Source organism: Entelurus aequoreus, linkage group LG12 (genome assembly GCF_033978785.1).
Source record: "Entelurus aequoreus isolate RoL-2023_Sb linkage group LG12, RoL_Eaeq_v1.1, whole genome shotgun sequence".
NCBI lineage: Eukaryota > Metazoa > Chordata > Actinopteri > Syngnathiformes > Syngnathidae > Entelurus > Entelurus aequoreus.
The window spans coordinates 23,133,848-23,158,476 of record NC_084742.1 but is presented as its reverse complement, the minus strand read 5'-3'; the positions used below and the strand labels follow the sequence as shown (position 1 = coordinate 23,158,476).

General features: G+C 41.0%; 3 protein-coding genes across 4 annotated transcripts in view; 1 reads left to right on the top strand and 2 right to left on the bottom strand.

Annotated features, from left to right (window-relative positions):
* Positions 1-8,114, bottom strand: part of chd3 (chromodomain helicase DNA binding protein 3) — a 65,600-nt gene extending 57,486 nt beyond the window's left edge. Inside the window, exons 1-4 of one of the 2 annotated variants that reach the window (XM_062065248.1) lie at positions 7,975-8,114; positions 6,853-6,975; positions 6,673-6,738; positions 3,664-3,842 (exon numbers count right to left, since the gene is read on the bottom strand). In XM_062065248.1, the coding sequence (XP_061921232.1) occupies positions 3,664-3,842; positions 6,673-6,738; positions 6,853-6,975; positions 7,975-7,976 (370 nt within the window). In that variant the 5' untranslated portion in view covers positions 7,977-8,114. The remainder of the gene's footprint in view (positions 1-3,663; positions 3,843-6,672; positions 6,739-6,852; positions 6,976-7,974) is intronic. The other variant, XM_062065249.1, reaches the window with a different exon arrangement.
* On the top strand, positions 8,061-11,760 carry naa38 (N-alpha-acetyltransferase 38, NatC auxiliary subunit). Its single transcript, XM_062065251.1, has 3 exons — positions 8,061-8,212; positions 10,511-10,685; positions 10,758-11,760. The coding sequence occupies exons 1-3, from the start codon at positions 8,174-8,176 to the stop codon at positions 10,880-10,882; spliced, it is 339 nt and encodes a 112-aa protein (XP_061921235.1). The 5' UTR covers positions 8,061-8,173; the 3' UTR covers positions 10,883-11,760.
* dnajc3b (DnaJ (Hsp40) homolog, subfamily C, member 3b) lies at positions 11,464-24,073 on the bottom strand. Its single transcript, XM_062065250.1, has 12 exons — positions 23,595-24,073; positions 23,417-23,527; positions 23,203-23,327; positions 19,081-19,155; positions 17,195-17,338; positions 16,948-17,129; positions 16,750-16,869; positions 16,559-16,664; positions 14,674-14,794; positions 14,453-14,585; positions 14,234-14,382; positions 11,464-12,070 (listed from the first exon to the last, which is right to left on the bottom strand). Exons 1-12 carry the CDS (start codon positions 23,662-23,664, stop codon positions 11,931-11,933), a joined length of 1,476 nt encoding a protein of 491 aa, XP_061921234.1. The 5' UTR covers positions 23,665-24,073; the 3' UTR covers positions 11,464-11,930.
* Between the last annotated feature and the right edge of the window lie 556 nt (positions 24,074-24,629).

Genomic DNA, 24,629 nt, shown 5'->3' with positions numbered 1-24,629 from the left:
TGCCAATACCAATGACAGCGCGATAGTGCTGTTGCAGTATTGGGTCGATACTAGCATTTCATTTCATTTTTATTTATCTCCTTCATTGATGTGCATCTTTGATCGATAGACAATTATACCTCAATTATTCCATTATACATTTACACACCAATGCCTGAGAAGGAGCAGAATGAAGAAAAGTATTTTATCTCATTGTAAAGAGAATTCCACAGTTTAACCCGACCCCAACCACTGATATACACATTTGATTTAAAGTTGTCCTTGAATACTGATGTTGGAAATGACCTTTTCTTCTATACTCTTCATTCTCAGAAGTGATGACAAACATTTTTTGTAAATTTGCTGGTAATGTTTTACTTTTTGCCTTAAACATGACACATAATGTCTGTAACTTTACTAAACCCAAATTAATAAATAATATGTTAGTGTGTTCTAAGTAATTTACTTTATGAATAATCCTTATAGCTCTTTTCTGTAGTTGATACAGAGAAAGTTGCGGTGCACAATGAATACAATTTGAAACGTCATTATACAACTAGACATGCTGAGGAGTATGCAAAATACAAGGGAGATGTGAGAGTGAACCGGGTTGCAAATTTTAAAACCAGTCTACTGAGGCAACAAGATTTCGTCAAGAAAGCAAGCGAAAAGAGCGAGATGAGAGTTGTATTTTTCAGTTCTCTTCTGGGTTTATTTTCACAATCTATGTTTTTTGCTGTGTTGCTCAAATATATTGTAAATATTTATGTAATGTTACGTAACTCACAGGACGGCTTTAGGTCACAGGATTTGAATGAGAGCCAATATTCATTTTTGCTTTTGTTTTTCACTATGGACTCTTTAGCTCAAACAATTGTATGGAATAAAGGGATATTTTTACGTTGTCTGATATTGTTGTATTTATATTAGTGCTATCAAACAATTAAAATTTTAATCAGATTAATGACAGGGTTGCTGTGGAATAATTTACATTAATCACGATTAAATATCACATACTTAAGCTCTATATTAATTGTGTTTAATTTGTCATGAGCAAAGAGGCTCGACAAAAAAGGGAAGATATATGGACTTAACGTAACATTTACAATCATGTTTATGTTGACAGAAATTATTTTTCTAAACAAAATGTTATATGGACCTGTTACTTTTGAGTTATGTGCTATTTTAAAATGGAATGGCTTTGGTTAATAGACAACTTCCTCCTGCTCAATCAATCAATGTTTATTTATATAGCCCTAAATCACAAGTGTCTCAAAGGGCTGCACAAGCCACAAAGACATAATCGGTTCAGATCCCACATCAGGGCAAGGAATAACTCAACCCAGTGGGATGACAATGAGAAACCTTGGAGAGGACCGCGAGGTCCTGCTGAGTATCATACTACTTTATGTCGGTCGACTGATCCATCATGTTTTTTTTCCCTTTAAAATTCCTGTCAAGAAACCAATGTGGAGATTAGTTCATACTTCCTTAATTGGTTTTGCAGCCTGTCGCTAACAGATCAACTGCCTATTTGCGCATGTGTGGCGGTACCACTACTTGGACAAACTGCAAACTACAACTAAGATGTACGTTACAACCAAACAGCTGGTGTGTAATAAGTACATTACTTACAGTATAAACACTTTGTAGGGCACAACAAAAGACAAGCTTTATCTTTATGGCAAAGACTACTCCCTGACTAGGCAACACATCCAACCTGAAATGACAAACTGAAATACGTCTCCACAGACATTTCAAGGATTTTGAGTCATTCTGCACTAGTGATGGGTACCTTCCACATTTGAACCGATAAGGTACCAATTTCCGGTATCTGGGAATCGATACCGTTATTCAACGGTACACATTTTCCGTATTTCTGTGTGTTCATGAATGTTAATTTGTTTAATAATAAAAGCTAGTCTTTTTATTAAATTTATCAGTGACCTGATAATGATGACTGGGCGGTCCAGTTGCTATATCTTAATTTCTTACACTTCTCATTGCAAGTATTATATAGTAGGCTTTGCATGCAGTTACAATTGCAAGATGTTAGATGGCGGTAGTGGCAACGCTACAGTGTGCCGAGCTATAGGAACTAGTCTTTGCCATGAAGCTGAATGTGTTGATCTTGTCTTTTGTTGCACCTTACAAAGTGTTATACTGTAAGTATTGTAGTTATTACACACCAGCTGTTTGATTGTAACATGAATCTTGGTTGTAGTTTTCATTAGCAAATTTGGAGGTGTTGAAATCGCCATATAGAATCGCTAATGCTAATCTATAGCATGTCTATGGCGAATCCAATGTATAATAGCGTTGAACTAGTGCATTTTGAAAAGTGCTGCCTTACAGTACGTTTGAGTGTTTTCTATCAGGCATACTTGCTTTGTTGGCATGGTAAATTGTAACATTGCCTATAGGCAAGCCGACTGAGTCAGCTATGACTGCTGCTTGAGTGATTGTTTGCCCGCCAAGTGTTTTAAGTCTGCAACCGGAAGTCACATGCAACAAAGGTAATGAAATAGGGCATTGACTGATTTTGTGTGAAACGAAATGGACAGAATTCGGTCGGTACCTATAAAAGGACCGAATTGGGTACCAACCTCCATTCTGCATTGCAAATGGGATACTTGCATTAAAGTTTTAATCAGATTTATATACATGAATGGCCATAATGCATTAGTTTTAATAACCCTCAATGAAAGGGATTTGTTTTACATTCTCTAATATGGTAAAATGGGACCCATTACCTCCCTGCTTGGCACTCAGCATCAAGGGTTGGAATTGGGGGGTTAATCACCACAAATGATTCCCGGGCGCAGCCACCGCTGCTGCCCACTGCTCCCCTCACCTCCCAGGGGGTGAACAAGGGATGGGTCAAATGCAGAGGACAAATTTCACCACACCTAGTGTGTGTGTGACAATCATTGGTACTTTAACTTAACTTTATTTATATATTGTTGAATTGTTCATATAAGCTTATTGATGACAGCATACTAAAATCTATGCCCGGTGTTTTGTTCTGCTTTATTTAAGTAATCATAATCAACAAATTCATGACATAGATCCCAAAACCATTCAATTATCTTGGAAAATATTGTGTTAAAAAGTGTCAGTATGGCAATGCTTGTTCTGTACTTAGTTGGTATCGGACCGATACCATAATTTGCGGTATCGCCCACCCCTATTCCTAAGTGTTATAAACCGAAATAAAAAGCTACTTTGCACTCCTTCCACTTTCACCACAGAAACTTCTAGGACATCAGTCCATAAGCCGCCACGTGGGGAAGACTTTTGTCGCTAAAAAGCTTCGACAAGGTCGAAAATACTTAAAATAAACAAACATAAAGAGTCCCGTTATGCTCTGCCAATTGCGTGTCCCCATTGCGTTTGAACGCATCATGAAATGTCCATGGATGTGATGCTTTGCTGCTGCCATGGACATGTCCTCATGTCATTTAGGAGGAGAATGACACTTCGGACGCTGCAAACAAACTTCGCGCTTTGCAGGAAGACGCCGCTCATCTGGATTGGGTCCCCCCCCCCCCTTCGTGCATGTTTGTTTTGCGTGCTACAAAACGCCACATTTTCAACCCGGGGACATGCAGTGTAAGGACGCATGCAGCCATGGACACCCCCACCTTGTTTTTTTGGACTGTTTCACCCCCCCATCCGGCGTACCTGGCGCGGCTGCAGTTTGCCGAGGCGCCGCCGGCGAGTTGATGTCGCTTCTCCGGTCTAAAAAGTCTCCGTCGTCGTCTTCATTGAAGCCTCCTCCCTCGCAATGAAGCGCCGTGTCCTCGTCTTCCTCACAGGCCCGGAGAGGACAGGACATGGTAGTCCTCTCATCGGGATCCGTCCTTGTGTGCAAAAAAACACACACACACACACACACACAGACGCAAAATCTTGTATTCTTGCGCGACTGTGTGCTGTGTGTTTATTTAATATTCAAATCGGCAAAGAGGGGGGGGGGCGTGTGTGTGTGTATGAGTGTGTGTATATGGGGGGGTATTTTACACTAGGCAGAGAGCAACAAAGATGGCCGCCCTCTTATATTTATTTTTTAACAACCCCCCCAATAAGAAAAAAAATCCCCTTACATAAAAAATGGCTGACTCTATTATTTCAGAACGCCCCCCCCCCTTCTCCTTTCCCTCTCCCTGAGCGCCCCCTCCCTCCCTAAAAACCTACATTGTTACAGGGGGGGAAAGAGGGGGGTACGTGGCTGCATGTAACTTACATTGTTACATGTTTGTTTTTGCTTCTCAGTGCACAAAGCCCCCCCCTGACACCCCCTCCCTGACTGACTCTGTGCCCCCTCCTCTCCCCCCACCTCCATCAGACTTGTGGTGCCACTTGCAGTCTGCATTGCAGAGTAGATCCATCAAACATGGCCTCCTTATAGCCCCCACCGTTCTATAAAAAATGATTTTAGCGTGTGCTTGTGTGTGTGTGTGTGTGTGTGCTGGGGAGGGATCAAGAGAGGCGGGTTGGGAAAAAAAATCTGCCGCAGCCATGCCCAGACTTACATCAGATGGTGTTGCTTAAAAATTAACCACTTGTGGTAAGGACCGGAAGAAAGTGAGCAGCAGATATGCTAAGCTCGCTGGCAAGTAGGCTAAAAACAAAAACACTGGTGGGCTCCAGCTGGGCTAGGACAGGAGGAGCAGCAGTGGCAGGCGGGTTCGCAGTAAGGCCACAGGAATCCACCATCCCAGCCTGCTGCTGGGCTGATATGGCCCACTTTTATTTTGAAGGAATTTGCTTTTCACAATCAAAGCTCATGGCAGACAGTGGTGACTTTGAGTACAAGTGATGAACATTTGAAGCTTTAGGACAGGCATGTGCAAAGGGCCGGGCCATTTTCTTGTTTTTTTAAATACTATGTATGTCCTGTGCAGCCATTTAGGCAAATTATATTGTTGATGTAGACGCACATATCTGCTGTACGGATTTGCTGTACAGAATTGAAGCGTGGGATATTTCTCTTATTGCGCTATTTGTATGTGACTTTATTAAATAAAGTCACAGCCAAACAAAGCAAGAGGGGATAGAAAGAAGAAAGAAAGAAGAAGGGGTAAGGGGGAATTGTGGGGACAAGACAAAGAGAGACAACAACAACAAACAACAACAACAGAATTACATCAGCAAATACGATATATACAAATACGATACCAAAAATTATAAAGACGAACCAGTTAGTGAAGTAGATAGTTATAGCACAGTAATGACGATGAACATTATTGTGCTACAAATGGAGCAATAAAAACACCAATATCCATCCATTTTCTACCGCTTGTCCCGTTCGGGGTCGCGGGGGGTGCTGGACCCTATCCCAGCTGCATTCGGGCGGTAGGCAGGGTACACCCTGGACAAGTCGCCACCTCATCCCAGGGCCAACACAGACAGACAGACAGACAACATTCACACTCACATTCATTCACTAGGGCCAATTTAGTGTTGCCAATCAACCTATCCCCAGGTGCATGTCTTTGGAGGTGGGAGGAAACCGGAGTACAAGGAGGAACCCACGCAGTCACGGGGAGAACATGCAAACTCCACGCAGAAAGATCCCGAGCAGCAGACATGCCCAAATACCAATAGCAATAACAAAATTGATCATGAATACCAATAATTACCTCTACAGTATCATACACATTACAATTGATTCAAATGCAACAATATATAGGTGTAACAATTTAATTACAAAGCAGATAAACAGGGAGGGGGGACACCGGACTACATTGACCCTTAGTTTACATTGTTAGGGAAAAAAAGTAGGATAAGCTTTAGCAGTGTGCCGTATTTTTACCTGGTTTCCCTCGGGCTGACTGTATGGTTGAGTGTATGTATATGTTTATATAGTGAATGTGTGTGTGGATGTATGTATTGTGTGTGTGTATATGTGCGTATGAATGTATGTATGAATACACATCCGTATGTATGGATGCATGTACATTATATTTGTCTCCCAGTATGTGCGGGAGCCAAAGCATGGCCCCGGCCACCCAGAAAGCCCTACCCAAAACCAGCCCCACGCAGGCAGGCCAGCCAGCAGGCCATTTTCAGCACACAGCTTGTTTTTTATTGGCCTGGATCCCATCCTAAAAAATACAATTAAGCAAGGAAACTACAAAAAGTGAGAAAAAGTTGAAATGTTGATGCCAACTCAGATTTATTAAAAAAACAACATGTTGACATGCACATTGTAAAGAAGTGTATATATATATTTAAATAATTATTTTACAGAAGAGTGCTTCTGGACAATGTTAAATGTTTTATTATTTTAGAAAATAGTCGTTTCTTTCAGCCAGCCAAAGGGTGGCTTCCATAAATTCAATACAAATTCATACTTTTAAGCTCACAAAATGATTGATGGTATGTCCGCAAGGTTGACAAGTTGCCATCTATCGAATGTAATGATCTCTTCTACAGTACCTTAAATATTGGCGGTATGCGATCAAATTACTCACTTATTGTGCAGCTGTATGCTTAAAATCGCTGTGTTTGGCCCATGAACCATTGGCACATTTTCACTTTGGCCCTTGGAGGCAAAACTTGTGGGGACCCCTGATTTAGGCTATACAGAGCGTGAGTTAAAAAAAAAAAAAGAGCTGCTGGCCGAAAATAGTCCCCTGGTCGCACTTTGTAAACCACTGCTTTAAAGTGAAGTAAACAAACACTTACCAAAAACACATTTCTTTTATCTGCGACAATGTCATGGCATTTAATTTCTTGCAGCTTCCACTGTACCTGAAAACATAAGTATTATTAATCTAAATATAATATATTAATAGAAACACATAAGGTACACATCCAATACCAAGATCATAAGTCATTTTAATGTATTACTCCAAAGACATGCACCTGGGGATAGACTGATTGGTGTGTAAATGTAAGTGTGAATGTTGTCTATCTCTGTTGGCCCTGCGATGAGGTGGTGACTTGTCCAGGGTCCGCCCGAGTGCAGCTGGGATAGGCTCCAGCTCCCTATGACCACGAGAAGGACAAGCGGTAAACAAATGGAGGGATGGAACTTTTTTTTATTGTGGTATAGACCTGAACTGTATCATACAGTAGAGCTGTCAGCTATAGCAGTACGCAAAGCGACATGACTACATGGTGGGGCCACGTTCCCATCAAAGGGAATGCATATATATTGACATTTTTTAATTTTTTTATTGTTGTTTAGTTTATTGTCAATGTAAAAACATCTGCTATGTATATACTTTTAATACTTTTTTCTATATATTCATATCAATGCTTACCTCAATCAATGAAGATGATGACGTGTAATGGAAAGGGAGGGACTAACAGGAGTGGTTGCAATTCAAAATCAAAGGAAAGAATGATATTACTATCATATTTGTGAGTGTGTGACGACAGTAATGCATTTGGAACAGAACAAAAAAGGAACTGAGCACACAGTACATGTACACAGTTTGCAAACTGAATTTTCCTGGAAGTACACAATAATGAGGGACGGCGTGGAAGTTGGGAGAGTGGCCGTGCCAGCAACCTGAGGGTTCCTGATTCAATCCCCCCTTCTACCAACCTCGTCACGTCCGTTGTGTCCTTGAGCAAGACACTTCACCCTTGCTCCTGATGGGTCGTGGTTAGCGCCTTGCATGGCAGCTCCAGCCATCAGTGTGTGAATGTGTATGTGAATGGGTGAATGTGGAAATAGTGTCAAAGCGCTTTGAGTAATTTGAAGGTAGAAAAGTGCTATACAAGTATAACCCATTTACAATTTACTTTAAAGTGTAATGACCACCCATGGACACATTTGTCGCTGTTACGCAGGTTATTAGCAGAATATAGAATTCAACTTTAAGAGTAACTTATTTTGTTGTTCTTAAAATGTTGACTCATTTGTTACAATTGGTAATATATTAAAATACGTAAATAAAATCTACTCAAGCTAAATGTTCTCACAAATTTCTCGACAAGTTAGGAGTGAGTAAAAGGCAAGTGAAGGTGGATTCTTACATTTCATTCAGTTAGTGGTTCCTTTGTGGGGCCGCTGATAAAATAATTTCAATAAAAATCGAACATTTAAATATAAATCTGCGTTGCATCTTAATTGACCCCATAGTTCAACTTCAACGTTGTAGTTTCCGGTTTTCGATTGTCTTGGTCCGTCAGCGAAATACTTCCCGCAACCAACTACGAAAGACGAAGCAATGAAATGGCAACAACGTTTGAGAAAAACGGACCATCGACTCATGTTTGTACTAATTTTGTTTGTTTACGTTTGTAGTATTGTACAACGTTGTTTATATTCTGCTATTTAAGGATTAATCATCGTTTGCATTGTAAAATAATTCTGCCCAACATTATTGTTAGGCTAGCTGACGCTGTAGTCAGCCAGTGGCTAACCAGTTAGCTGTCAGGAGAATTAAAAATGAAACTTTTTGCAGCTTTGATTTGATATTGATTGGAAAGAGTATCCCATAATTGGGACGACTACAATAATACTTCTGTAAAATAAATTACCATTAAATTCGCTGCAGCTGAAGCAAATCTATGTCTCAAATCAAATACTTCCGTCTGATTGATTGATTGATTGATTGAAACTTTTATTAGTAGATTGCACAGTGCAGTACATATTCCGTACAATTGACCACTAAATGGTAACAGCCGAAGAACAACTTGTTTATGTCGGGGTCCACTTAAATTGATGCATGATACAGATATATACTATTTTCATAATACAGTCATCACACAAGATAAACATCAGAGTATATACATTGAATTATTTATATTATTTACAATCCAGGGTGTGGGATATGGAGGGGGGGGGGATTTGGTTGGTATCAACACTTCAGTCATCAACAATTGCATTATCAGAGAAATGGACATTGGAACAGTGTAGTACTGACTTGGTAGGATATGTACAGCAGGTAGTGGACACAAAGAGAGAGATCAGAAATTATAAGAAAAAGTGTCTACATTTGATTATTTACAATCCGAAGAGGTATGATGAGGAAGGGAGGGTGTTAGTTTAGGGTTGCAGTTGCCTGGAGGTGTTTTATTGCGGTTTTGAAGGAGGATAGAGATGCCCTTTCTTTTACACCTGTTGGGAGTGCATTCCACATTGATGTGGCATAGAAAGAGAATGAGTTAAGACCTTTGTTAGATCGGAATCTGGGTTTAACGTGGTTAGTGGAGCTCCCCTTGGTGTTGTGGTTATGGCGGTCATTTACGTTAAGGAAGTAGTTTGACATGTACTTCGGTATCAGGGAGGTGTAGCGGATTTTATAGACTAGGCTCAGTGCAAGTTGTTTTACTCTGTCCTCCACCCTGAGCCAGCCCACTTTGGAGAAGTGGGTAGGAGTGAGGTGTGATCTGGAAGTAATCTGACTAGCTTGTTCTGGGATGTTTGGAGTCTAGATTTGAGGGTTTTGGAGGTGCTAAGGTACCAGGAGGTGCATGCGTAATCGAAAAAGGGTTGAATGAGAGTTCCCGCCAGAATCTTCATGGTGCTTTTGTTGACCAGAGAGGAGATTCTATAGAGCAATCTAGTCGTTGGTTGACCTTTTTGATTACCTTGGTTGCCATTTTATCACAGGAAAGATTAGCCTCTAGAATGGAACCTAGGTAGGTGATCTCATCTTTCCTGGTGATAACAATGTCACCCACTTTTATACCTAAATATGTATACTATGCACACTGCGTACTGATTTCTTGAGGGTGCAAATGAGTGTATTGTTGTCACAAATCCGTTAATGTCGTTGCGCACTCACTGGACATTCCGTGTGTGTTTCAATTTGCGCACTTCCGCATTTATATTAGCAGTTGAGGACATAAGTGCGTCCAAACTGAATAACTCAACTAAATGTAATGCTTCAGCAAGTACCCGGATGCTGAGCGTGCAATTCCTAGTGATGGGACAGTTGGGCATGTACGTCATGACCCTTTTGAGCTGCGCCACATTGTACTGCATACAGTTGTACACTAGCTGTACAGTTGAAACAAGGAAACCGGGGTTAATCTTTAATGTGTAAAACACAAATTAATATCACATGTTTATACATTGTTTAAAAAAAGTGACTGCATTTAAATCGTTTGATAAATAAGTTCTGATTTATTTTCAATACATAACATACAACAATGTCCAATTAAATGGAAAAGTGGGCCCCTTTTTAGATGGCCGCCATGTGGACACGTCATGTACATTGGCTGCTACAAAGCGCTGACGCTTCTAGTTATAGTTACGCTTACCACCCTCCATCATTGCCAACTTGGCCACATCAACAACTAACTTGAGGGGTAGCAATCCACAACATCAGGTAAATAGTGATATCGTAATTTTCAGTAAGTGTGCCGTGACAGTTTGGAAAAGGACTACACTGATCAAATCTGCACACTCACGTACTAAGTATGCAGTGTACAATGTACACTTCCATACTTATACTTAGTCTTTTGATTGCTTAAGTGTGTTCACACTGGGAAGTACATCAAAAGGCAGTGTGATATCAGTGCACTGTAAATGCTAAGAGGTGTTTGTTTTTTCCCATACCAGGAACAATGTGACATGTCAATATTGTCCCAGACTAGACAAAAACTAGAAGGGCTCCTGAACAAGAACATGAGAATCCGTATGACAGATGGAAGGACTTTAGTGGGTCTTTTTCTCTGCACTGACAGAGACTGCAACATCATCCTTGGCTCAGCTCAGGAATTCCTCAAATCCACAGGTAAATGTGGAGCTCCAGTCCAACACATTTCATCAAAAATCATTTACAGATTTCTTTTTTTCTTTTTAAAAGACACTTTCTCGCAAGGTGAACCCCGGGTTCTGGGCCTGGCCATGATCCCGGGTCACCATGTAGTGTCCATCGAGGTGGAGGCTGACATTCTGGAGGACACACAAGGTTTTGGACGGAACCATTGAGGGAATGAGCGCAAAAAGTTAAATGGATGTTTTCCAGCTGGACTCATTCAGCATCCAGTGTGTTGATGTTTGATGCCAATGAAACTTGTGCCCAATGCATACAAGGCTGTCCAAATGACACATCATAGAAAGAAAACTATTTATTAAAAAAAAAAAAAATGGAAAAAAAGAGCGATGTTTTTGATTGATTTTAATTTTGTTTTCGTTTTATACTCTTAAAAGACCTGCTGTGGTATGCATTCGTATGTCACGACTACAAGGACGATAAAGTTTCATACATGCAAAAAAAAATTTTAATTGGTGCATTTTGTTTGTTGGATGCAGGTAATACTGCAATGCTTTTACTTGGCGTTGAACAAGAAGTTATTGTGTGCTCGTTTTTAATGTTGCGCCACTAGACTGGTCACGTCACTGCTGTTCTTGACAATACTACAACATGCAGACAAATGGACCAAATTGTCTTAGAAATTACACAAATAAGGTGTAAAATTATGTCGACTAAAACTGTCCATGTTGGAGAAAATTGAGTAGTACTTGATCAACTGTTTTATGTAAGACAAGTTGACAACGTACAAACCAGATTGTGTCATTTAGGTATTTTTAATGCAGTTCAACGTCTGCAACAGAAACAATGATAGTACAATCAAAATCTAAATAAATAACTTGTTTTATCAAATAAATAGCGTTTACAAATTGAGCGTCAGTGTAGAAATAAGCAGTGAATTATATGAACAAGGTCTCCTATGAATGCTTATCCAACACATTAAGACACTTTTGGTTTGCAAATAGTTGCTGTTTTAAACAGCCGTTAAAATGCAAAGTGGTTCTTTAAAATAAAAGTGCTTAAAACTAAAATCATGTCTAAATATATATGTCCCCACTTAATGAAATGGGGTCCTCCTGTTGCTTCCATCAAGGACTGAATTTACCAATGGCACATAATGATTCAAATAAAAAGGGTTAACAGAAGCTAAAGTCACTTCACAGTTTTTTCTTCCCGCTTGTGCCATCAAAAAACGTCCTCAGCCTGACGCCATGAAGTCCTTGTCTACTGGAACTTAAAGTGGAAGCTGCCGCCCTCAAAGGGGTTGAAAGAAAAAGGCCAAGCTTGTCCGTTGTTTCCTCCGCCCTGCTGCTGGCTCTCTGGGTCCAACGGGTCATCGCCTGCGTCAAACATCTGTCTCATTTCTGTGGAGGACAGGAATGGACTTCACTTTCTCTGCATCTTTATCTCTCAGCAAGTCCAACAATCATGGTACAGTATGTAGCTCGCACATTTCCATTCATTTTGGGTACGGTAAGGGATCAAAATATAAAACAAAACTGCTACTGACTTAAAATGAATGTTTTCATCTTCTACAGTTGAAACTTTTTTCAACTAAAATTTTACAATATATATCTCCTTATATCCAATTTTTATTGTAGAATTGTTGAAAAACTGAGAAGCAACATGATTTTCATCTTGTCGAACAGCAATAATTGTTTATTTTCTTTCAATATTATGACTTTCTGGTATAATTGCAGTATTGTAAAAATAGAAAAACTAACTGTTCCCTAAAAAAATATTCTTTCCCCTAGCACGGGGGTCAGCAACCCGCGGCTCTTTGGTGCCGCCCTAGTGGCTCCCTGGAGCATTTTTAAAAAAGGATTAAAAATGGAAAAACACGGGGGGAAATCATTTTTATGTTTTAGTATGTTTTTTGTTTGAGGACAAACATGACACAAATCTTCCCAACTGTTAGAAAGCCCACTGTTTAATATGTTTGTGTGCATGCTTCACTGATGAGAGTATTTAGTGAACATCGTTTTGTCCTACTAATTTCGGCGGTTCTTGAACTCACCATAATGTGGACTGTGACGCAACAGTTTGTTTACATGTAAAATCTTCCACTCCTTTGTCTCATTTTGTATACCTAACGTTTTATACTGTGTGTGAATGCACAAAGGTGAGCTTTGTTGATGTTATTGACTTGTTGGAGTGCTAATCAGGCATATTTGGTCAGTGCATGACTGCAAGCTAATCAATGCTAACATGCTATTTACTAATGTTACTAATTTACAAATTTTTTTTAATGTAAAAATGTGTAGAATATTAAATTTCAACATTTCTGTCGTCAAAGATTTGCTTGAGCCTGCGACACAGTCATTTTGATAGTAGGCTATTATAGTTAGACACATATGTTGCCTTCATTATAACACTTATATACGGCTTTTCATTTTTTGCAGCTCCAGACAGACTTGTTTTTTGTATTTTTGGTCATATATGGCTCTTTCAATGTTTTGGGTTGCCGACCCCTGCCCTAGCAATACAACTTAATATTAAAGACGTTCAGAATAAGGTTTTATGCTGCTGATTCCGATACTGATCATAAGTAGGATCAGCAGATACCATAAATAAATGTAAAAATTTAGTTAATACATGAGTGCTATTGACCAACATAATTTTAAAACCAGTTATTCTCTTTTATTACATACAATTATTTGATCAAAACAAAGTCAATAGTACACAATAAAAAAGAAAAAACTACTTCTCAATTACATCCTTTGGTTTTTGCCCTCAAAGTTCTCCCGAGTGCAGGGAATTATTCCATGGGTTTGTAAACAACAACAAAATGATTTGAAAAAAATGTAATCAATCTAATCACTCTGGTATCGATCATGAACGGACACTACTTTTTAGTATTGACAGCATCAATTTATGAATTGATCCACCCTCTTACGTGTCGTGTACTGACTGTGACAATGCTGACACACAAACAGTTATATCATCCTCTCCTGAATCTACTTATTTTCCTGTGAATAACTTCTTAATGCCGTAACACGCCTTCATAAACACTTCTAAAACTTCACTATGCACTTATTCCTTGGTGTTGTTTAAAGCTAGCTTAGCAGTTAGCTTAGCTATTAGCATGCCTGCTCCTGGCTTGCTCTACGTCTGTAACATGTTTAACCCCGTCCTCCAGTGATAATGGTACTAAGAAATGCAGGTTATTTGACATAACGAAGGTGATCTTTGTTAGTTTAGGGGAGCATCGCCACATTGTATATGGAGACATAATTAGCTGCTAGCCACTTGTCAGTCAGGGGACTAAAAATTAATACAGTGACAGTCAGAGGGGATCGGTATTTGTGATCGGCATTAATCGGCAATGGCGATCACATAATTTTTAAAATAAATTCTCCGATACTGATCAGTGGCCGATGGATTGCCACATCCCTAGTCAATATGGATGTGAGAAGTTCAAGAGACAAGCACAATAAAAGTAGAAATAGTAGCAATAATACAAATACTAGTAAGCACTGAATCTGTCCTTGGTATCAGGTAGAAATGTTGCGAAGTGGGTTCCTGACCTGGATCAGTGAGGACCTCTTTGGCGGACACAATGTCAATGAACTTCTTCTCCGCTTCCTTCTTCTCAGTCTCCGACTGGAAGTTGTCGGGGTGCCACTGCTGCGCCAACTTCCTGTAGGCCTTGATGATCTGCTGCTTGTTTGCAGCCCTAAAAGGAGGGACCTCCAGGTCAGTGAGCAGGAAGTCAAAAGGGTCTGCTTGTGGTTCAGAACCAGTACCTGTTCACTCCCAGGATCTGGTAGTAGTCCCTCTTGCGGGAGATCTTCAGCAGCTTCTGGGCTCGCTCCAGTCCTTCCTTGAGGTCGTTACTGTGGCTGTCAAACTCTAGCGCCTCTCGGTAGTCGTCTACAGCTGGAATTAGGGGAGATCCGCATTAATTTAAAATTTTGAAAAAAAAAGAACACATCTCCCCAGTTGCGGTAAAGGCAAGCATTCCTACCCTTCTCGTAGTCATGGTTGAGGATGAAAGCCTCGGCTCGGTCGCGCAGGATTTTGGTATTGCGAGGGTCCATCTGGTGTGCCTCCGAGCACACGTCGATGGCCTCTATGACCAACTTCAGCTAAAACGGTGAGAAGCACGCAAAGGTTTATCGCCGCCTTGTGGCTGAATATGTCGGAAGTACTGTATTCCTTTGAACACAACTAGCTTAGCCTTTAGCTTGACCTCACTACTAGTTGCTACAATCTCACAAAGAATCCGCGTTTCCGCTATGCTTGCACATATATGAAAGTCGGCTATGCTAATAAGTGCTTTCTTTTAATACAATTGTAGACTTTGAAACATATCTGTATTAAAAAAGGTGCAGATTTGGGCTTTCCTCTTATCAATACTTTTTTACTTATCGTTAATAGGGGTGTAACGATTAGATTTAACAATTTTATTTGATTCAGAATTTATGGTTGCCAATACGATTCAGGGCCGATATTTTTTTTACAACAATGCGATCGGAAACGATTGAAATCGATTCAGTAACTTTTTAGCAAAATAAATCAACCAGTGTGACTGTGAAATAAATACTGGATATTGGACAAAGCAGGTGAAGTTTGCTATATTCCTTTTATTTCTTGTAAGGGAATTATGTATAAATTAATTATGGATAAAAACGAGCAAGTAAACAATTAAGGGCCATCTTAGTTGAATTAAGTGCAAGCAACACTTAAGGTTAATTTAACAAGAGGAAATATTTTCTGCTCACATTTACAATATTCAAGCAATTTTCAATAAAAGTAGTATAACAAACATCTTAACAGCAGATTTACCTGCAACTTTTGTTGTGGATTTTCAACATAAAAATAATACAATATTAATATCAAATATAAAGCTGCCTTCCACCTGGGCATAGGCTGATTGGCAACAATAAAGTGGCCCTAGTGTGTGAATGTGATTGGTTGTCGATCTATGTTGGCCCTGCGATGAGGTGGCGACTTGTCCAGGGTGTACCCCGCCTTCCATCAGAGTGCAGCTGGGATGGGTTCCAGCCCCCTCTGCTACCCCGAAGGGATAAGCGGTAGAAAATGGATGGATGGAAAGTGCAAGAAACATCTCTTCAGGTTGAATTAAGAGTTACAGTAGGTTCTCCGGAGAAACTAAATATTTTCAGATTAAATGAGCAGCGATTTGACCTGCTGCTACTCTCATTTGAATAAACATGGAACATCATAAAGACATAACAGAAGTGACAGCAGACAAGTTTCTGCGACACACAAACCAAAATAGAGGGTGTAATGAACAAAGTTGGAAAAGTAAGTGATGTGTGACCACTTTTTTTAACCTTTCCAAATCATACCAATATACTGTGAGGGCTTAGTACACTGTTTTTACCCTTGCTGGTACGTCGGCAAACTAGCTCCGCTGTCGCTTCTGTTTTGTTTGTCGCATCCTTTGAGGTTAAGTTGTGGCTTTACATTATTGTGTTTGTCTTAGTTGTGGCTTTTACAATCATGCCCCAACTGAAAGGTTTTGTGTTGTAATTTCTGATATTGTCTTGTGGCGTTTGCATTTGGTACGATCTTTCTCGACCACCGTAGATAGCCGCCATTTCTGTTTTGTTGACGCCACAAGACGTTTAACGTCCACATTATTAAAAAGTGCTAAACTTCATATAAAGTCTACAGTTCTTAAATCTAATCTTTTGTTTTTCTAGTATTGATAAAATTGATACCTATCTTCCGGAAGGCCAACTTGCTGAGCACAGATCAATATACTTGAAATTTAGGAATATAAATCAAATATCGATATATCGTTACACCCCTATTAGAAAATAATGCTTAGATCTTAAAATTCAACAAAATTAATAGTTTTGCTGTCATTGTGGTTGCCTGACCTTGAGCAGACAGAAGCAGATCCTCTCCCTGGCTTGGTTGGTGTAGTGCGGCACATGGGGCTCGGTCTTCATCACAGCCTCGTACTTGTTGATGGCGTCCTGGTACCTGCGGGTGAGAAGCTGGTCCAATAAAGCGGGACAAGAGGGGATGATGACGGCGTGTCCTGTGAAGCATGGTCCTCACTTCTCACCTGTCATCCTGAATGAGCTCCTCTGCAGAGTCCAGCTGCTTGCTGAGCTTCTTCACCTGCTTGTAGTGGCTCAGGCACGCCTTGTCGTCCTGGTCCAGCTTCAGACACTCTCGAACGTGGCTGCAGGCACAGTCAGAAGTACGCAAAAGCAGGACAAGGGAATACTGATGTGTGTCCGCTATCAGGGTTCCAGCTCACTTTAGTGATTCGTGGTGCTCTCCTAGGCTATAGTGCAGCTTGCTGAGCTTCAGAAAGGCGGCACGGTTGTCGTTGCGCAACCTTGTGGTTGGTGTCAGGTCCTGGATGGCCTTCTGCGGGTCACCCATGCGGATGTAACATTCTGCACGGAGCTCCCGCGACTCGGGATCCCACGGAGAGATCTAAAAGGGAACATTTTGACTAAAGTTTAAAGTCCAAAGTCAGCAGCTTGTTACACTTTAAAAACCTCAATGACTCGCTCCAGAACCGAGACGGTGGCGCCGTAGTCGCCTCGGTGGTACAAAGCGTGGGCATCCTCCTGGAGGTTCTCCAGCTCCATGGCTTTCAGCAAATGCTTCTGAGCTTCCAGGTGTTCTGGGGAGCGCTGCAGCTGGAAAACAACATTTACCGATTTCAGAACACTATAATGATGGCTGACAGCCTGGACACAGCTGATGCTATGTTTGCATTGCAGTAGAGACAAGCTAATTCACAGGTTTATTATCTGCTTTAAATTGGGTTTTTTATGGTAACTTAAATAGAAAGTGGCTTTAATGGCGCTATCTACAAGGTAAAAAAACCCCAGCAGTTATAAACCCAGGGCGCTGTTTTAACTGTGTTGAGTTGTGTATATTGTAAGGCTGTAAATGTTTTTTCATGTTTAAAACTGCATTTAAAATGTGTTTTATAATTGTTGGAGGCATATTGCAGGGTTTAGAGCAGAGGTTCCCAAACATTTTGCCTTTAATTAAGGGCCAAAGTGAAAATGTGCCAAAGGGCTGCAGGCCAAACAGCAATTTTAAACATGAAACACAAATAACCTAAACTTAATGAAGTTCCTCTAATTAGTGCCAATATCAAGGCTCGATGCCAGCTAGTTAGCCTTGCGGACATGCCGTCATTGGTTGTGTGAGCTTTAGGGGTGTGCCCAACTTTTTCCACATCCAATACGATATCAATATTGGAGGCTTGAGTATTTGCAGATACCAATATTGATACGATAAGATATCAGTAGGAATCATACATACTTTGTTTTGTAGTGTAGAATGTTAGAAAAGGTTTGATCAAGTAAAATGAGTCAAACAGAGAAGATTAGGAATGAAAAATTTACCCGGAATTATGTTGTCTTTCAGTTGAAGTGGAGTGGCAATTGTTATTTTTTAGCGACACGTAGTGTTCACAAAAATGTATTAAGCTCATGACGCAGTGCGTTGAATGATATGGACACATTTGTTACTGGATACTTTTTAATAGATTTCTGCGTTGGAGACAAGCTGTGTAAGTAATATGCAACTATAATGATTTGATACTTGTTTATATTGACAAATGTGGTGTTTTAAACTGCAATACTGATCAATTAAGGACACTTACTACGTATGTTTAGCCTGTGTGATTAGCTGTTGTGAAGCTGTTAGCTTGCACTACACTACCTTTTATTGCACTACACTACCTTTTATAAATGGCTTCACTAAAACACTAGAGAATACAAACTTTTTGTGTTTATAAGACATTTAGATGTTAACTGTGCTGCAGAACTGCTTGTAATTTAGCTAATATCAGAATGTTTAGATTCAATCCGATACTTGATTTTTGCTGCCATCAGACTGATATCCGATATCTTTATCGGATTAGGACACCGCTGGTTATCTTAAAAGAAGGTTAGTATAAAAATGTATTACATTTGGGTAGCCACCATTTGGCAGACCACATTTGACCCAACGGGCTCAACTTTGGGCCCCTGATTTAAAACATCAAAAATAGGAATTTTGAAATGTTTATATAAATGTGTCCATTATTTGTTTATTTTTTCGCTATTTGCAAGGGCTCTTGGAACATAACTCCTGCAAATGGCAATAATCTATGATAATAATTATTTGGCACATCCATACAGTAGATTCTGATGATGTAGATCATACTATTGATTACACGGCTGTAGGGGAGCCTTTTTGGTCCAAACTGTACCTTTAATTTAGCATGTAAATTATATGACAAAGGGATAACACCAGTCTTACACTTGCTTACAGGAGTATCACAATAAATACACAAACAGCTCAAATATGTAAACAAACAAAAATAGATGAGCTATGAGATTTAAAACTGTATAGACTTTTTGAAAGATGGAGGAGTGCTCACCACTTCTTCAAAATCCTGGCGGGCCTCCTCCATATTGCCGTTCTTTAGAAGGATATTCCCTCTTTGCAGCCGGGCCTGTACAATCACACAAGAGAAGTAGTGCTTAGAAGAAAAAGGAGGAACAATTTGAGCAAAAACTGACTTGTCACCATTCAAACGCTTCTACACTTTTTAGTGCGTAAGTGCGTTCACACCGAGAAGTGCGGCGAAATGCAGAGCACTCAAGGCGGTCGAAACAGTGTGCTTTAAAAAGTAAGTAAGAGGAAGAAGCGGATAAATATTGCGATGGTCACTTCCAGTACCGTGCAACAAAAGTAATTGATTTGGCAAATGACTACACACTCAAACTATGCGCCACAAGCACCTTACCTCATTGTGAAGGACTCAATTAGCACGTTTACAGTACATACATACAGTGTTCACACTGAGAAGCACGGCAAATTGCAGTGCCTTGTCAGTACTTGGAAGATACATTCAAAATGCCCCAAACCGTAAGGCTGCAGCGATGGACCCTTATGATCTACAATCTTTTCAATCTTGGCTACGTAGCTAAAGCAGAGGAACGGACTTGAGTGGTTGCAGTTCACAATAACTAAGGAGAGACGAAAAAGCAGATATACATTGCGATCCTTCTTTTTGGTAAATGTAGAATGGAAGTTTAGGATCTGGGACAGCCCGACACTGTCAAAATGTCCATCATCAGGAACCAAGTACCGGTATATAGTGGAAATGGTATACTGAAGTGTACTGATGGAAGTACAGTCGTATCTCGACTTACAAGCTTAATTGGTTCTGTGACGGTGCTTTTAACGCAACACACTTGTATCTCAAATCTACGCCTCCCATTGAAATTCATTTAAATCATTTTATTTGGTGGTTGGCACACCAAAAACAGCACAATTTTAACAGGTAACATGCCTTTTAAAAAGAAAAACTATAGGAAATATTGTGTCAAAAAACAACAGTAGGGGTTGGTACAAACAACTACAGAAGTAATCTAATTATAATTTTAAGTAATCTAATTATAATATAGAGCATTTACCATTGAGTGGACTTCTACAACATCTCCTTCCAGCTACTTCTTCATCAAACACACCATCAGCAGCACTCCCATATTTTCATGGATAAAGGCCCACAGTTTAGATATTATTTTAACATTCTTGGCTGGCAATACTCATTTTGCAGACTGGCGGCTGAAATATGCTCTTGCGTCACGTAACTTGAGTCCCTTCTGATGGCGTCTTGTTTGATTTATAGATCTTCCGTGGGGGGTGGTGCCACTTTTAAATTCTCTTTGGAAACACTGTGGGGCAGTGTCTCCCGGAGGAGCAACCACAGCTGTCGACTAAATATTTACCTTCTTGTTAAAAGTGATAACCACAACATCGACATCTTTTTTCTACACTGGAACGAATCATTTAGAACCACCAGTTCACTTGTATTTGACGTTTTACTTCATAATAATACGTTTGTGAAGATAGACTGTATGTGTCAGAATTGAACCTGAGAACAAGATTGGCAATATAAGTTAAAGAGTGTCATACTTTGTGACTTCTGGACACAACACAAGCTGGAAAAAAAAAATATCAGTAATTATTTTAGAGCACACTAAGCTATAAAGTACACAGTATCTGTTGTCATGCAAATGTTCAATCACTGTTGCTTTGTATCAATAATAGGTGCATTTCAAGCACAAAGTCTGCTCTACTGTGCTCAGGGACCCACTATCGGCAAAAGCTGACCAATCACAGCTCTGTGGTCTGCGTCGCCTCTGACACGAAGCTAGGATTTTTGGTAGGTGCATGCAAGGTCTCCATGAAGGTACTCAGGGGGGAGCGGGCAAGACAACCATGAATTGATTAACAAGTTGAAAAACTTATTCGGGTGTTACCATTTAGTGGTCAATTGTACGGAATATGTACTGACTTGTCCAGGGTGTATCTCGCCTTTCGCCCGAATGCAGCTGAGATAGGCTCCAGCACCTCCCGCGACCCCAAAATGGACAAGTGGTAGAAAATGGATGGATGGATGGCTGTAATGTACTGTGCAATTTACTAATAAGTTTCAATCAATCAAAACGACGCTGCTTACACAAGTTGTGACATGATAGTATACAAGCTGACTACACACAGTCATTTGATTGATTGATTGATACTTTTATTAGTAGATTGCACAGTGAAGTACATATTCCGTACATATATATGTGTTCGTCCTTCGTTTTCGAAGATGACCAGGTGACTTCACGTTGATTTGTGTGTGCGAAGATGGCTGATGAGGCCAATCCTTGCGCGGAATGACCGGCTGCAGTGAGGGCAGGTTATGGCTGGAGGGTGGCTGGCAGAGAGGGAGGAACTGTCTCTGGTCTTGCGGAGCTGTCGCTTCTGTTCGGCTTCATGGATGCGTTTTTCCTCGAAGTCTGCTACACCATGCCAGACTGTAGAGCACCAGTTTGAACGGTGTTGGGCATCGGCTTCCCATGTCTCTGGGTCCAGACCACAGCCCTTGAGACTGGCCTTTAGGGTGTCCTTAAAGCGTTTCCGCTGTCCGCCGCGTGAGCGCTTTCCATGGTGCAGTTCACAGTACAGGAGCATTTTTGGTAGGCGTTCATCTGACATGCGGCAGACATGACCAGCCCATCTCAGCTGGGAACGCTTGAGGATGGCATAGATGCTATCCATCTCAGCCCTGTGGAGGACCTCAGTGTCTGGGATCTAGTCCTGCCACCTGATGTTGAGCAGCCTCCTGAGGGATCTCATGTGGAAGGCGTTAAGCTGTTTAGCATGCCGGCTGTATACAGTCCAGGTCTCACAGGCATACAGCAGGGCGGGTAGGACAACAGCACAGTAGACCTTAAGTTTGGTCCGTAGGCTAAGCCCTCTGTGCTCCCAGACAGAACTGCGGAGTCGGCCAAATGCAGCACTTCCATGCGCTATCCTATGCATGACCTCCTCGTCGATGTTGCCTATGCGTGACAAGGTGCTACCCAGGAGACAAACTTTTCAGCAGCTTTGAGGTCCTCACCATTTAGGCTGACAAGGGGCTCAGTGTACGGGTCTCCAGGAGCAGGTTGATGCATAACCTGTTTTCTTTGTACTGATGGTGAGTCCAAAGTCTGAGCATGCTGTGGCAAAGTTGTTCATGCTCCGTTGCATTTCCAGCTCGTTGGAAGCATTCAGGGCACAGTCGTCCGCAAAGAGAAAGTCGTGAACCTTGGTGGTCTGTACTTTTGTCTTTGCCTGGAGTCTTCGCAGATTAAACAGCCTGCCATCAGTGCATATTCCGTACAATTGACCACTAAATGGTAACACCCGAATAAGTTTTTCAACTTGTTTAAGTCCACTTAAATTGATTCATGATACAGATATATACTATCATCATAATACAGTCATCACACAAGATAATCATCAGAGTATATACATTGAATTATTTACAATCCGGGGTGTAGGATGTGTGTGGGGGGGGGGGGGGGGGGGAATTAGGTTTGGTTGATATCATCACTTCAGTCATCAACAATTGCAACATCAGAGAAATGGACATTGGAACAGTGTAGGACTGACTTGGTAGGATATGTACAGCAGGTAGTCGACACAGAGAGAGAGATCAGAAAGCATAAGAATAAGTATCTACATTTGATTATTTACAATCCAGGGAGGTGGGATGTGGAAGGGAGGGTGTTAGTTTAGGGTTGCAGTTGCCTGGAGGTGTTCTTTTAGTGCGGTTTTGAAGGAGGATAGAGATGCCCTTTCTTTTAAACCTGTTGGGAGTGCATTCCATATTGATGTGGCATAGAAGGAGAATGAGTTAAGACCTTTCATGTTTTTGATTATTACTTTCTTTAATAGAAGGAATATATCCACTTCTTCTCAGTAATGTCCTTCACACTCAGTTTCATCCTTCCCGTGTTTAGAAAAACTAAAATGTATGACCATTTCTAGCTATAAGCTTAAGCTAGCGAGTTAGAACGTATGTTTTGGTCGATTATTACGGGGTTCACTGCGAATCAAATTTTTACTTCCAACTTAAAGAATACCAATTAGCTCTTATCTAAAAACACTGTTAAGTTAGGGGTACCACTGTATTACATTTTAGACACGGCCACATTCATTGAGGGGCTCGCTTTACCGCAAGGAAGTCAGGCTTGAGTTGGATGGCTCTGGTCAGGTCAGGAAGGGCAGACTTAGACTTGCCCATGGCCAGGAACACGGCAGCACGTTTGTAGAACGTCAGGTAATTCTTGGAATCAGCCTCTGGAGAAGTTCAAATAGTTTTTAACACTGTAGGCACAGTTCTACTGCGTGCTTAGTTTGCCATGTCCATGAGTGATGTGTCCTCTTACCCACAGCAGCATGGTAATGGGACAAAGCTTCAGCCAGTTGACCTGCTGCTAGAAGATGGCGGCCCATCTCCAGGTGATGCTCTATCTCAGCCCGAGTTGCCGCGAAGACACCTGGAAGACAACGTGACGGCGTTTCGTCAAACCATCTTTAAGAAAGTCAGCTTGTTTTCTGTCTTACCGTCCAGCCCCAGAATGGCAGTGAGCAGAGACAAGGAGCAAAGAAGTCCAGCCGGGCGGCACCAGTCCATCTTGGCTGTGATTTAAACACTCACACCCCACGATGGTAACTTCTGCTTCTGCTCTGAACTTAGCCTGAAAGTCATTTAGGCGCTCTTGTGTGGTTCGGTAGTTATTTTCAGCCAAAAGAGACAACTGGAGCCGACGACGGTGTATTTACAGTCCGGCTGTGATGTTGCTCCGGGTGAAAGCACACGCTCGGATGAAAGGTTCCCCCATTTAAACAGGAGTGCTTTAAATGCAAAGTTCTGGTTTATAACAAAAATAACTCTGGGGTTTACTTGAGTTTAAGATAAACTTGCACAATATAATTGAGAAAATGAAAATGTTGATGACCTTAAATGTAAGTTTAGCTTTAGCCTCACCATGGCGCACCCAATCAACCCCTTCCCTCCTTCTGCCGGCATTACTGTACATGGTTGGTCCTGCACCGATGGGTCAAATATCGACAGTGTCGATACGATGGTAGTAGCAATAACGGGTCGATACCAGATGAGATTGACATTTTATTTCCACAAACTTATTTTTGTTGTTGATGTTGTTACATTTACACATTGTTATGTTTATAAACTCAGTGAATAAGTCGTTGTGAAGTATGCGGACGACACGACAGTAGTGGGCGTCATCCGTGACAACAACGACATGGACTACAGGGAAGAGGTGAAACATCTGGTTGACTTGTGGAGAACCAACAACCTGGTCCTGAATGTCGACAAGACCAAGGAGATCATCGTTGACTTCAGGAAGCACCAGTCCAGCCACGCTCCACTCTTCATCGATGGCACAGCGGTGGAGATGGTAAGCAGCACCAAGTTCCTGGGGGTGCAGATAACTGACAATATAACCTGGTCCCTCTTGTAAAAAGAGCTCAGCAGCGCATGCACTTTTTGCGTCGGATGAAAAGAGCACAGCTCCCTCCCTCCATTCTCACCACATTCTACAGCTGACCAACAGCATCTCTGTCTGGACTGGAGCC